The sequence below is a fragment of the Molothrus ater genome, chromosome 21 (genome assembly GCF_012460135.2).
Source record: "Molothrus ater isolate BHLD 08-10-18 breed brown headed cowbird chromosome 21, BPBGC_Mater_1.1, whole genome shotgun sequence".
NCBI lineage: Eukaryota > Metazoa > Chordata > Aves > Passeriformes > Icteridae > Molothrus > Molothrus ater.
The window spans coordinates 7871632-7885457 of record NC_050498.2 but is presented as its reverse complement, the minus strand read 5'-3'; the positions used below and the strand labels follow the sequence as shown (position 1 = coordinate 7885457).

At 39.3% G+C, this 13826-nt stretch overlaps 1 protein-coding gene across 1 annotated transcript in view; it reads left to right on the top strand.

Moving 5' to 3' along the window:
• Positions 1-13826, top strand: part of NCOR1 (nuclear receptor corepressor 1) — a 55703-nt gene that overhangs the window by 19915 nt on the left and 21962 nt on the right. Inside the window, 12 exon segments of the mRNA XM_036395330.2 lie at positions 724-780; positions 1232-1284; positions 2017-2083; positions 2465-2637; positions 4580-4670; positions 5181-5359; positions 5813-5867; positions 6051-6152; positions 10534-10664; positions 11140-11357; positions 12993-13055; positions 13400-13539. Coding sequence (XP_036251223.1) covers positions 724-780; positions 1232-1284; positions 2017-2083; positions 2465-2637; positions 4580-4670; positions 5181-5359; positions 5813-5867; positions 6051-6152; positions 10534-10664; positions 11140-11357; positions 12993-13055; positions 13400-13539 — 1329 coding nt within the window.

Sequence of the window (13826 nt, the reverse complement as noted above, 5' to 3'; positions counted from 1 at the left end):
TTGCCAACAGTAACAGCAAAAATGCTTCCTGCCTTTTTTTCCCATGGTAGCTTGAGATTAGGGAGTCAGATATCTGGGGGTTTTGAAAGTATTGTGATCTTCTGTGAGAGTGGTATATGTTTGTTTAATTTCCCAATTTTGTTCTGTAGTTTAGAGGAACAGCTAACTTCTATTACAATAGGTTGGGGTTTTTTTGAGGAATTAAAACCCCCCTGCGAAACAATGCTAGATTTTGTACAGTACAACTGTGTCCCAAGCATGCAAGGAGGGGTCAGAATTATTTTGTGGTTTTCACTTGCTGTGAATGAAGGACCTTTGACACACTTTGTGTGTTTATGTACTCATGGATTCACACTCTCAGATTTGGCAATTGGAGAATTTTAGTCTCTTAATTCCATTTTTCAAATAATACTTTATTTACTGGAAACCTTTCTTCCTTTTTAGAATTATTTGCTGTATTAAGAAATGCATGGTTTTTTTTGAACTGCAGAGGTCAGTTTCTGCTTTTATGCTCTATCAGCTTCCAGACTGGGAGATCAGAGTCACTACTAAACAATTCAGGTACAGGTTTCTTTGTTTGCTGAGGCAACATTGCAGAAGTAGGTTAAGAAGGATCTCGTGTGTTCAGGCAGGGGTTTAGCAGAGAACATAGAGTTCAGATCCACATTTGACATGAACTTCAGAGGATTTACTCAGACTATACCAAAAAAATCTTATTTGCAGAAAAAAGCAGAAGAAGCTCACAAGATTTTTGAAGGTCTTGGTCCAAAAGTTGAATTGGTAAGTTGTGGAATTCTGGGGGTTTTTTTTCTCCTTTTGTACTATTTTCTGTGTTGCCAGTTGCTCTAATTCTGTTGTGCTGAACAGCTGTAGTTCTGTGAGTATGTATAGAAGAAATGTGTGTCTGAATGCACTGGTGAGTTGGGGCTTGAGTGAGTTCACTGTCCATGTAAGTGTGCTTTTTAAAGTAGATTTTAATCTATTTGAGAGAACAGTTTGAAGTATGAAGAAATGAAGTACTATTATACACAGAAGTAGTTATAATCCAATTTTAAGTAATGAAATCTGTGCTTTGTGCTGAATATCTTGTAGTCCCTTCAGCTCTGCTGCATCTCAGATTGAGTGCACTGTTCTCAGAATACTAAAATATTGTTAAATGTGCTGCATACACATTTAATGAGTTCCATGCATTGCAAAGTGCTAAGTGTTCCTTTCTCATCCCAAATTGCAGCCACTTTACAACCAGCCCTCAGACACCAAGGTCTACCATGAAAACATCAAAACGTGAGTGCTTGAATTCCCTCTCATTGTCCCATTCAGGGGATCTGGACTTGAACATTCCCTGACATTTTTCATTGCTATCATCCCCAAATAGCATGTGTGAGATTAAACCATAATTAAAAGCTTCCAGTCCATGTGACTTTCTGATTTCTTATAAAACAGTTCTGCAAGGTGTGCATTATATGTGCTGGAGTCAGAGGGAAGCTCTGGCTTTCCATCTTTATTTAAAGACAAAAATGAATAATAAAACTTAAGTTGGTTGTCCTTTAAAAACTTCTCTTAAAAAAAGTAATTCTTGCTCCACTCTATCAAATAGATTTTTATAGCAGTTCCAAAGTACTTCTTTCTTGAATAATATATTGGCAAACTTAGCTTAAGGGCTGAATTGAAAAGATTTTCCCCCATAAAAGCATAATAGCTTAAACCAATTTTTTTTTTTTTCATTTTAACATATTATCTCTCTTGTGGTTAAGGAGAGCATCTGCTTTGAAATAGGAACCTTTTGTGTCTCAATTGCTTATTCCAGCCATCTTCAAGAATCTCCTCTCTGAAAAAAATACAGTATTAGGTGATTTAGGTATCTCAGCTTCATTGGGAATTTTCCCTATTTTTTACCCTGAAACTGTTATTCATAATAAAGATCTGACATCTAGAATTGAGATAGTTTTTGTTGAGTAGTTTTGAAGTGCTTGATTTTTATATAGTTCACTTTTTTCCCCTAATTTTGTTTTCCAGAAACCAGGTGATGAGGAAAAAGCTGATCCTATTCTTTAAAAGAAGGAACCATGCAAGGAAACAACGGGTAAGAGCACCATGGTTTTCTAAAAGGAGCGTGTGGCTGCTTTTCTGTCTGGACCCTTGTCTTGCATTCCCAAATATATTGATTAGAAAAATAAGACCTTCAGCTAAAACAAGTGTGGGATATTTCTGGAAGGCAGTAATGACAATTACCAAATACCACTAGGATGGGTAAAGCAAAAAAATAACGTATAATATTAAAAATCTCCGTTTTTGTATCCAATTTCTCACCTTCTCTGTGCTGGAAATTTGGTATAAGTCATCTCCAGCATGGCAGGGACTGGAGCAGGAAAAATCTGTGCATTCCAGGAGCCTGCCCATGTGACATTTACTGATCACTTGGTGTATTTTGCTTAGATCAAGGTTTGCTTTTGGAATTTAACAGGAACAGAAAATCTGTCAACGTTATGATCAGCTGATGGAGGCATGGGAGAAGAAAGTGGACAGGATAGAAAATAATCCACGCAGGAAAGCCAAGGAGAGCAAAACACGAGAGTACTATGAGAAACAATTCCCAGAAATCAGGAAGCAGAGAGAACAGCAAGAAAGATTCCAAAGGTATTCCTGGAGATTTGAAATATTCCTGCAAAATAGCTCTTCAGTCTTAAGTTATAAAATGATTTATAATAAAATCAGTTAATTTTAATGATTAAGTTTTATGTTCATGACTTCATTACTTTAAAAAGAATATGAGTGTGTCACAGAGTATAAAGTTAAATGTTCTTCCCTTTGTTCCCTGTGTTTCCATGGCATTGAGCTCCAGTTTCACTTCCCATCCTAAGGATGCCCATGACTTTATCTGTCCACTGTCACACATGTCCCCTTTGCTGTCCCTCCCCTGCAGTGTGGCAGCAGTGCCAGCTCATCCCTTGGTGTCTCTCAGGCTGCTGTGGTGATGGCCACAGGGTTCCTTTCCATGTCCCTTTTCAGATCTGCTGTCAAACCCCATATTTTCCAAAAGGAACACAGGAAAAGGGCCAGTTAGCAGAGGCTGCTGAGGTTGTGGTGTCAGTGAGATGAGGAGAGTTCAGCTGCTCAAAAAGGGGTTTGTGGGGTTCTGAAGACAGCTGGAGCATCAGCTTCCCTTGAGCCTGTTCATTTTGGGCACACACCCTCATTTACACTGGTATTTTTCTATCACTGTCTGTGTTACTCCTGTGTTTCATAATCCCTGTATTCATTAGCCTCCACACTTAAAAACCATTTATCTTCTTAATTAACAGTTTGACTGATCTTTTATTATACTTGCCAGGTAATTTTATTCCAGACAGTTTTTTGCATTTTAAAATATTCAAGGTGTGACAATTAAGGCCCTATTATTTAATTTTAATCTATCAGACATTTGTTAGATGGAAACTACAAGGAATCTTAAAAGGAATGAAATGCACTTCACTTGAGAGTTCACCTTGCAGTGCTGTAGGTAGAGAGATATGATTTAAATTAGAATTAGGTCAAGTTTGATTCTGTTGTGTTGAAATCTGTTTATCTGATGTTTGAAATAATTTCAATACACCTTGGAGAGTTCAAGCCCCATAAAGATTTAATCTCATCTCTTGGAACCATCTGTCTACATCACCTTTTTGTCATCAAACATGGGGAAAGCAGAGAGTTTGCAATACACTGTGAAGGCTGCAAGATTTTTTGGAATCAAGAAAAGAAGAAAGTAAACTGTTAGAATGGGAACAGCACTCATACATAAGAAGTTTCACTTTAAGAGTATTTCATGTCTTTGTAATTGCAAACTACTTGGGGAGGGGTCATCTCTTTACATTATATTTACATTCTGTAAAATAATGGCCTCTCTGTCTATAGCTGTGCTCTAAGCCATGTAAAAATGAAAGGTTTTTTCTTCAGATTTTGTGCAAATGGATGAATTCAGTAAAATCTTTGAGATACTTTGTCTCTCCATTTAGTAGTGATTTTTACCTCTGAAATGCTTTTTGACCCACATGCTGTAGTATATATTTTAGTTCCTAAGGGTAAAGATCACAAGGTGAAAAAATGTTCTAAATTACAGCTCTCCCCATCAATTCACAGGTGGAAAATTTTGTTTTGTTGTAACAAATCTCAGTGCTGTATTAGTGACTTGACCAAATTGATAAAAGGCAAATTTAGTGTGGTTTTCTTAAAAAAACAAAAAAGGCTCTTTCAAGGTGTATCAGCTGTACTAATTAAGGGGATATTTCTGTGCCACTAATGAACATTTCTCATGCTCAGCAGAAGCAAATTCATTTATCTGCAGCACCTACTTGGCAGTGGAATTGGTGGTAACACCTTTTTTGTGCCCCTTCTGCTGAGCTTTGCAAACTCCCTGTAAAGCCAAGCAGGACATGACAGGGTTGTGCTCTGACTCTCCTTAAGAAAGACCAGTCCTAGGTGATTTGAGAGACTGCTAGCAGCCTTAGAAGGAATTTTGGAGGTTGTTGTGGTGTACAAAACCTGCAGATATAGAGCTAATCTCCACTTCATCCTTTTTCCTTCTGTTTTCCCCTCGTTTCAGAGTTGGCCAAAGAGGGGCTGGCCTTTCAGCAACCATTGCCAGAAGTGAGCACGAGATCTCAGAAATCATCGATGGGCTCTCTGAGCAGGAGGTGAGCCTGGTGCCTGTGCTTTGCTGTAGAAGCACAGCCAATAAATCTCCTTTCACTGGCAGTGCAAGGTGTCTTGTAGAGAGTTTGTTTCATTGAGAAGAGAAAGCTCTTCTCTCTTTAAGAGAATCTGTGTGAAGTGTGGCTTGAAGCAGATCTTACAAACACTTTTCTTTTGAGGGTTTTGCTTTCTAATTGTATCTGCCCTAGATTTTTCTCATGTGGCTGTTCATTGCAGCTTGCTGCAACCTAGTTTTTTAAAGCTGTAACAAACATGTGAAAACTCTTCCTCTTCTCAAACCCTCCATCATTTTGGTGTTTCACCAGTTGTGCCACTATTTCCTTTAGCTGCCCAGAAGCGTTCATTGCGATAGTGACAACTTCTGCCAGAGCTGTGTACAAAAGAACTTCCAAGCTGCCTCTGAATGTGGAGCTTTAAGAGCTGTGATTCAAGATCTATAAACATCAGTAGCAGCATTTTGGGTGTTCTTTACTTTGTCTTTTGTTCTGCAGAATAATGAGAAGCAAATGCGCCAGCTCTCTGTCATCCCTCCCATGATGTTCGATGCAGAGCAGAGAAGGGTGAAGTTCATCAACATGAACGGGCTCATGGAGGATCCCATGAAGGTTTATAAAGACAGGCAGTTCATGAATGTCTGGACAGACCATGAGAAGGAGATTTTTAAGGAAAAGTAATGGCCTTTCTTATCTTTTCTTTTTATTGCATTGCAATGACAGAATAACAGTTAAATGCCCAACCCCATAAAGCTAAATCAGGAATGCTGAAGCCTTTGTGCAATAATATTTGAAAATGTTCTTAATTGGCTGCCATGAATATTGCAAAAGTTTTAGACTTATTTTTCATCTGGTGTGCTCACATGCATTTAGTCCTTAAATACAAAATTTTCTCAAAAGTCCTTTAGTTCTGTGCTAAGATTAAAATGAAAAGTGTAGATAAGGAATTTCATTTTATCATTTTAAGTGCTGAGTTCTAAATTTACACAATCTGAAAACTGGGCTTTTTAGGCTAATTTCACTTGTGTAAATGAAGGGCTTGCTGATGGAACAGATTGTTTGCAAGATTGTTTTGCTTGTTGGATCATGGATTATGTTGTTAAACTGAAATAATTTCTGATTTGTTCAAGGTTTGTCCAACATCCCAAGAACTTTGGTCTAATTGCTTCCTACTTGGAACGAAAGGTAAGACATTTTTTAATATAAATAGAGCTTAGGGTGGCATCCTTAACTTTCCAATATAATTATAAACAGAAACTTTTTTACTTTAGTCTGGGGGCTGAATAGTTTTAAGTGTTTGGAGAAATTAAAAACTCAAATCTTTTCATTAGGAGTAAACCCTACTTTCTCCTGCTTTTTTCACTTTAGAATGTTCCTGACTGTGTATTATATTATTATTTGACCAAGAAAAATGAAAATTATAAAGCCCTTGTGCGAAGGAATTATGGCAAACGCAGAGGAAGAAACCAGGTACAGTGAATTTATTCATCACTTGGGTATTGTTATTTTATTGCTTCTTATTTACAACTGTTTCATTATCTGAGATAGCAACATATTTTAAGCATTGGGGGGAAAGAATTGTTTTTCCTTTATTGTATTGTTGCCCTTTTAAAATTTAAGTGATCCTGACCTCAAAGGTGATGTTGATTAGTTTGGTTTTAATTCTCTGAAATATCTTCTTCCTTTGCACATTTCTTACTTGGTTTAATATGACACTTCATTTTCTTTGAGGACTCTGCCGCAGATATTGAGGTTGAATCTATCCATCCACTCCTATGTTGGAGCCAAGAGAAATTAGGTTTAGCATGTGACTTGCAGTGGAAAATATATAATCAGTTCATAATGTCAGTGTTTGTCAAAAAGCAGAAATTAATAGTGATCTTTATTTGGTGGTCAGGCTCAAAGTCAAAGTGGAACTTCAGAGCCAGAAGAAAGAGACCAATTTAATGCATGTGAATAAAAAATCCTGCTGATTCAGGAAGTATTCCTTTGGAAGTCTTCAGAGAGAAAAAGAGCAGCATTTTATGTACCAAAAGCTTATAAATACATGTGCTGGGCTAGCAGGGTTAATGTGGGTATTGGAAAACCTGGAAAAAATAACCCTGAAACTCTGAGACTGCATAACTCTGGTCTGCAACCCAGTAAATGCAGTAAATACTGCACTGAAATACACAAATAATGAACGTTCTCTAGGAGTCCCAGTACAAATATATTTTTAATATAAAATTTTTGCAAACAGCTTCAACTGAGGAGTGGATCCTGTTCAGTAGAAACAGCCATGGGGTTGTGCTTCTGTGGTGCTGTTGTTCTTAAACCTTTGAATGATGGGCTGGTGTTGTGCCAGAGGAGTCCTGGCATGGCAGAGCACCTTGTCCGTACCCCACAAATGATGGATTGCTTAGGATAAGGTCATTGTCATTGTGCACAGGATTTCACACAGCTTCTGGTCTGATGGGAGAGATCACTGGAAATAACTTCAATTTTGCCAGGACTTCTGTTAGATTTTCTGATAATCCTTTTTAATGGGAAAGGTCATTGCTGTTGGTGTAGTGGCTGGGGAAGGATTGCAGTTAAAGTCTGGATGTGTGGCAAATGAAAAGAAGAAGGAAATAAATGTGGACAGTCACTGTGGACACTTGGCAGAGGTAGTGCTGCCATTCGGAGTGGCTCAGCTCCCTGTGCCACTGCAGGATGAGGTTGGTGTGGCCATGGGAAGTGTCACATGTTGAGGGGTGAGGAGACACAACTGCCTCAGCCTAGTGCAGTGGAACTGGAGATGATGAGATATTTAGAAAGTCATTATTGTATATTTAAATGTCTTTTCCACATTGTTAAATGTCAGAATATTTGAAATGTAAGAATTCAAAATTTGGATGGACTTTTCTATCCATAAATGTTTTCCCTGGATAATGTATATAGGATAAAGATTTTAATTCCAGCTTTAGACACAAGGGCATGGATTTGCTTGGTGAACACAGCTCAAGGTGCTCTGCCTGACTTTGTGACTGCTCCTGTGAGTGCTGATTTATATGTGAGTAACTGAATACATCAGTTGGAGCACTGAAGGTTTGTTCAGCTCAGATTACTTGCTCTTGGAATTGCAGCAGAGTTGTACTCTGTAATTGCTCGTTGTTGATCCACTCTAAGTGCTACAGCAGATCCCTAAACTTTGGGCAAGGCTGGCCAGGCTTCATGTGTGCTCTGTGAAGGATGCAAGAAAGTGCCAGGTTTTTAGCTCTGGAGAGGGTTGAGCTGGACTTGCCAACTCAAGGAAATACTCTCAGCACTCTAAAAGGGAAATTTTACCACTTCTGGAAGCTTAAATTCAGAAGTATTGCAGTTAGCATGTTAATAGTAAAGAACTACATGGTGCAAAAAATCATATTTGTATTTATAATTTTATTAATTATTAATTAGCAACACCTATAACAGCTAGTAAAAAAGAACTTGAGAGGGTTGAACTGCCTGGCTTGCCAGAACTTTTATCTTACAGATGCAGAAAGCAGCTTACCCCTTCCCCCTCCCGTGCCCCAGCTTTGTTTGAAGCTGATATTTTTCATATCTCTCAGGAGCAACCTGAAACTTTCTTGCTGATTGGCAAACACAAGTCATGTAAGATTTATGAGGTGCTCCAGGATGGGCTTAGGCCAATAACAGGTGCTTCAGCTTAAACTCTTAATAGTTCATATATTTTTGTAAAGTAGAAGGCAAGCAAGTGGAATATTGCAGTGGAGGAGATATTAATCATGGTAAGGACATTGAAGTCCTTCAGAGAATGCAGTGAGCACAACTGGGCTCGGGTTTCAGTGTGGGGGGTTCCACATGAGAGAAACTGAGTGCTGGAGCAAGGATGTGAAGTGGTGCAAGGCTAATAAAATTCTGATGTGTGTTTGTCCTCAAACAGGTCTAAAAAGGGCTTTTTATAAAATGCTGCCTGAACTGTTCCAGAGTGTCACAGAGGCAACTGAACAAATGTGTCTTAACCCAAAGCTTGTCAAATGTAGAGCAAGTTTTTAACACAGAACTGAGAGAAAGCCATGGCTCTATGGTGCTTTAACTTGCCTATCCCTGGAAATGTTCAGGATAGGGCTTGGAGCAACCTGGTCTGGTGGGAGATCCCTGCCCATGGCAGGGGGTTTGGAATTGGACGATCCTTAATGTCCCTTCAAACTCAAACCATCCTGTGATTCTATGATTCCAGAGAATTCCTTGAATAACTGGTTTAAAGAAGGTTTCTCTAAGTGAAGTTTTAAATGAGTGTGGTGGCCGAGCAGTGCTCAGTGCTGGCCGTGTCCCTGCAGTGTGTGTGGCTGGCAGCAGGTGGAGGCCAGGGATGAGAGCAGCCAGAAATTCAGGGCTGTGTGTGACGGGGATCACCTCTGGTGACTCCGGGGAGATTAGAGGGTGCTGTGTGAGAGGGGCAGCACTGCTGCAGGAGCTTAAGTGGCAGAATGACACCATTTCCTGGAATAAACACGTTGCTGGGTCAGGCAGCCTCTGCTAAGGAGCTCTGTGATGTTGCTGCTGGGTGGGTTTTGCCCTTTTGAGCCGTGCCCTGAGCTCAAGCCCATCCCCTTTGTGGCCAGTAAAAGTTTCAATCAGCAGATGAATGTGCAGGAACGTCGCTGACCGAGGCTTCGACTCCTTCAAGGTTTGTGTTTATGCATTGATTATGCAGCTTAAATAAAGTTATGGGTAACAGAGAACCAACCAAGTGATGTTAACTTGTCCTATTAAAAACAGGATTGTCAACAGCTGTTTTCTAAATAGATTAGATGTAAAATAATTTTCTTTAATTTTTTTTTAATGCAGTTTTAACTCCTTGTTTTCAAGTCAGTCTATCTAGCAAGGTGGAAATAATTTATCTTAGCACGTCTCTGACATCTTGCTTGAAGGAAGTCTTTGCATAATCAATAACCAGCACCTTAATTGCTAATAATTTGCAGCAAGATGATAGTGGTTAGTGTTTAGGGTTTCTGCTCCAGTTCACATTGTTAAAATGTCAAAACCAAGTCAGTTTGTGACTATTTCCAGCCTCAGTTTAGTTAGTGAAACAGTGACACCTGCTGCTGCACTCATAGGGAGGTTGCTTCCTCTGTGAAAAAGAAAAGCCTGTTTTGGGGAATTTTTCAGTAGACTGTAAAATCTGAGTTCATGAAGTGCTAGAACAGCAATCCTGTAATTCTCTGTCCTTGTCTTGTTGTTTTCTGTCCTTCCTTCCATGAATTGCCAAATGTACTCTGGGTATCTGTTTGAGACAAGCACAGTGCTTGTAAAACTGTCATCTCAGCAGAGAAAGAGGTTTTGTTGGTTCTTTTAATAATTCTTTCTGTAAACTCGCTGGAAATGTAAGTCTAAAATTCCCAAGCCAATTTTTTTAACAATTATATTTCTTAAATACTAGTGGCAGTTCTGAGAAAGCCACTCAGAGTTGCTGATAGCTTTCATGCTCCAAGACCTTCTGCTCCCCAGTTGTAAGATCATGTTTCACTATAAAATGCATGAAGTTAAAAATAAAATTGGAGAGGAGCAACACCCTCACTGCATGGGTCAAACCTCCCTAAGCACTTTTAAAACTCAGCTGTTCATTTTTAGTGGGACACACAGCAGCCAGTGTGTGATTGTACACAATCACCTCCATGCTCATGCTACAGAAACCTCCTGTACTTCCAGGGAATTTATATGATATAAAGCAGAGTTCTTCTGTTCTTATGCTGACCATTGTGCACTGCCTGTAACTTAAAATATTATCAAGTGGGAAGTAAGCAGCATCAGTTTTTGTGCTGCTCTGAGGACAAGATGCTGCACCTTTGTCTGATCAAATTATCATCTAAATCCTATTCCATTTCAGCAACAGATTGCTCGTCCTTCTCAAGAAGAAAAGGTAGAAGAAAAGGTAGAAGAGGAAAAATCAGACAAATCAGAAAAAAAAGAGGAGGAAAAGAAAGATGAGGAGGAGAAGGATGAGAAGGAGGAATCTAAGTAAGTGTGTATGTGCTGAAATGCATGAATTCACCCTAGATTGCAGGTTTTGGCAAGGATCAGAACAGGATTTGCATTAGCCTGCCAGTGAAATCTGAACTGAAAACTATTCCTTTTGTGTATGAAACATTTTTTTTGGACATACGAATTTCTCTGTCTTGTTGAGTTAAACAGATCAGTGGGAAAAGTAATGGAATTATTATTTTGCACATGTAATCATTTCCATATCTTGTTGATTTGGGCTTTTCTCATATGTTCTATCACACATGAAGTGTTCATATTTTCTTTGAAGTTGACAAAATCATGTATCTGTGTTACTGGCTGGCAACTGGAAGTTGTGGGCAATAAGTGAATTCTGTTTCACTAAAGGCATCTTTTGAGTTTATGGAGTTTTCTTTGTGTCTGTTGATATTCAGGAATATCTGCTCACAATGGCTCTCTGAATGTGACTGAATTATATTTCCCCTATTTCCAGAGAGAATACCAAAGAAAAGGACAAAACTGAAGTTGCACCAGAGGAAACAGAGGAAAGGGAGCAGGCAGCTCCTCGGGGCCGGAAAACCGCCAACAGCCAAGGTCGGCGTAAGGGCAGAATCACCAGGTCAATGACAAATGAAGCTGCACAGGCAAATGCTGCTGCAGCTGCAGCCACTGAAGAGCCACCACCACCTCTGCCACCCCCACCAGAACCTTGTGAGTAGCATTTACAGCACTCCCAGCTGGTGTAGGCTCCTCACTGACACGGGCATGCAGTGCACTTCTGTTTTCCTGTTTAATATTCCAGCTTTATTCTTAGCCCTGCTTATAATTTTGTGACTGTGTGGAACTGCTAAACTTCACAAGTGTAACTTCATGAATAGTGCATGTGCAATCAGCTGACTGTTAGAATGATGATGATGATGTGAGGGGAGAAAAGGCAGTTCAGCCCTTGTGTGGTAACACCTTGTCTCCCTGGGCAGGTTCATGATGGGGCTGCAGAGATCCAGGTGCCCGTGACACAGATTCACTTACAGGCTGCAGCTCACTGAGGATGCTCTTAAATAATTGGCCTGATATTTGAGTACTTCAGGGAGTTTCATAAGCTGAAATAGATCTTGGCAAGTTGTTGTTTCTGCATTAGATGGCAAGAGGCTTTTTAAAAATGAAATGTTACTTTCTTGGCTGGTATGGTTAAAAAAGACGATGCAGTCTCTGAGTGTATTTTGGAAAAGGCTGACCTACTTTGTGTTGATGCAGAAATACCAGAATATCTTGTGGCTGGTAAATAATTATCCAGGATGGCAGGGCACGGTGTGGTTTTTTCTTGCAGTGCTCTGCTGTGGCAAATTTTGTTGCTCCTCATGCTTCAGCTGAGTAGTTACAGGCAGCTGCTATTCTAGAGCTTGTAACAACTCTTCTGTTACTCAGATGTTCTGCCTATAAAGAACAGAGTAAGTGGGCACATCAGGTCTTGTATAACTGTAAACAACAGAGATTGTGAGAAACAGTCTTGCTCCATTGATACAGTGGGGTTTTATAAGTCTGAAGCAATAGTGGGTTTTGCTTTTGTTTTATTTTTAAACTATTTTTGCAGGATTTTCTGAAAAGCCTAAAATATTTTTTCAGTGGATAAGATACCTTATAGTGTCCTATTTTTGAGGTTTGTTAATGGAAGCTGTTGCAGGGTCTTTGTTACATGCTGTGTGTAATGGCAGATTTTACAGAAAGGAAATGGAGACTGGTGCTGCTCAGTGCTGTTCAGAAATTTAAACAGAATGATACAAAATCCAGAGGAGTGAATGAAAAGCATTAAAGCACTTTGTATCGAATCATACTTAGTTTCCTGCTTGCTTTTACTTATTGGGGGTTTTTGTTTTCTTTTCTTTTTGTCCATTTATCCAGTTGGAGACTCAGTTAATACAGGAATAGTAGATTTCTTGACAACCACTACCCAATAAATAACCATTCCAGCAGTGAGACAGCACTGAACTAGCTTAGAGCATATTGGATTGCTGCTTTTACTAGCTGATGGTAATTACTGACATTTTAAATAAAATTTTAGCGATAAATGCATCTAAGTTACTTACAAATCTTCCTTGACAAAGAATTAATCTCAGTTTTGTAGGCAGAATAGTTTTGAAGCGTTTTCTCTGCTGAGTTTTTGGTTGTTCCTTCTGTATCTGACTTGGTTTAATGGAGATTGACTGCTTCCCTCTGACAAGAGAGCTTTCCCCAGTGGCCTGAGCAAGGCATAATGTAAATAGATTTCTTGACTATGGGATTCATAATTGGTGCCATGATAATGAATCCTGGTCTTTTCTCTGCTCAGTGTCTTTGTTTCTCTTTCAGCTTCTACAGAGCCTGTGGAGACATCCCGTTGGACAGAAGAAGAAATGGAAGTTGCTAAGAAAGGTAAACCTTGTAAAGCCTTTGACTTCCTTCTGGATACTTGCATTTACAAAATTTCAAGGATTCACCGAATCACTGAATATATTTGCTGTGACTTTTGCCAACACTATGCTGATTTGGAAATTGCTGTTGGTTTTTTTGTATAAAAAGAAAAAGCAAGCAGCTTTAAGAGACAAAATCATCTTTTGAGACTTATGTTGACTCTTTTCCTGTGGGTTACTTAGAACTGTTTGGACAGCAGTACTTCTCTGTCTTGCCTTCCCATAGGCATTGTTGTTCCATTTATTGAGGTTTGTATAGCTGAGCTATTGATCACAGTAAATATTGGTTCTTTTATGTCTGACCAGGTCTAGTGGAACATGGGCGAAACTGGGCAGCGATTGCCAAAATGGTTGGGACGAAAAGTGAAGCTCAGTGTAAGAACTTCTACTTCAACTACAAAAGGAGACACAACCTGGACAGTCTCCTCCAACAGCACAAACAGAAGGTGAATGCTGTGGACATTGAGTATTTTGCAGGAGAAAACTTGGGTTATTTCTGAAGTCATGCATCACGCTTCACTAAGGCTGTTTTGCAATCTCCACTGATTTCCTTTTCTACTTGTTTGTATGTTGTGACATAAATCTCCTAGTAAGGGTGTCTGGTGCTCACTGACCTGTGACAGTAACCACTTCTTGCTTTAAACTGCAAGAGAAGGTTTTGTAGTTAGGTAAAACACTTGAGCCTGAAGAGTTCTTCAGTGTTCTGAAAGTCACGTTCCTCACCAGTGCATGA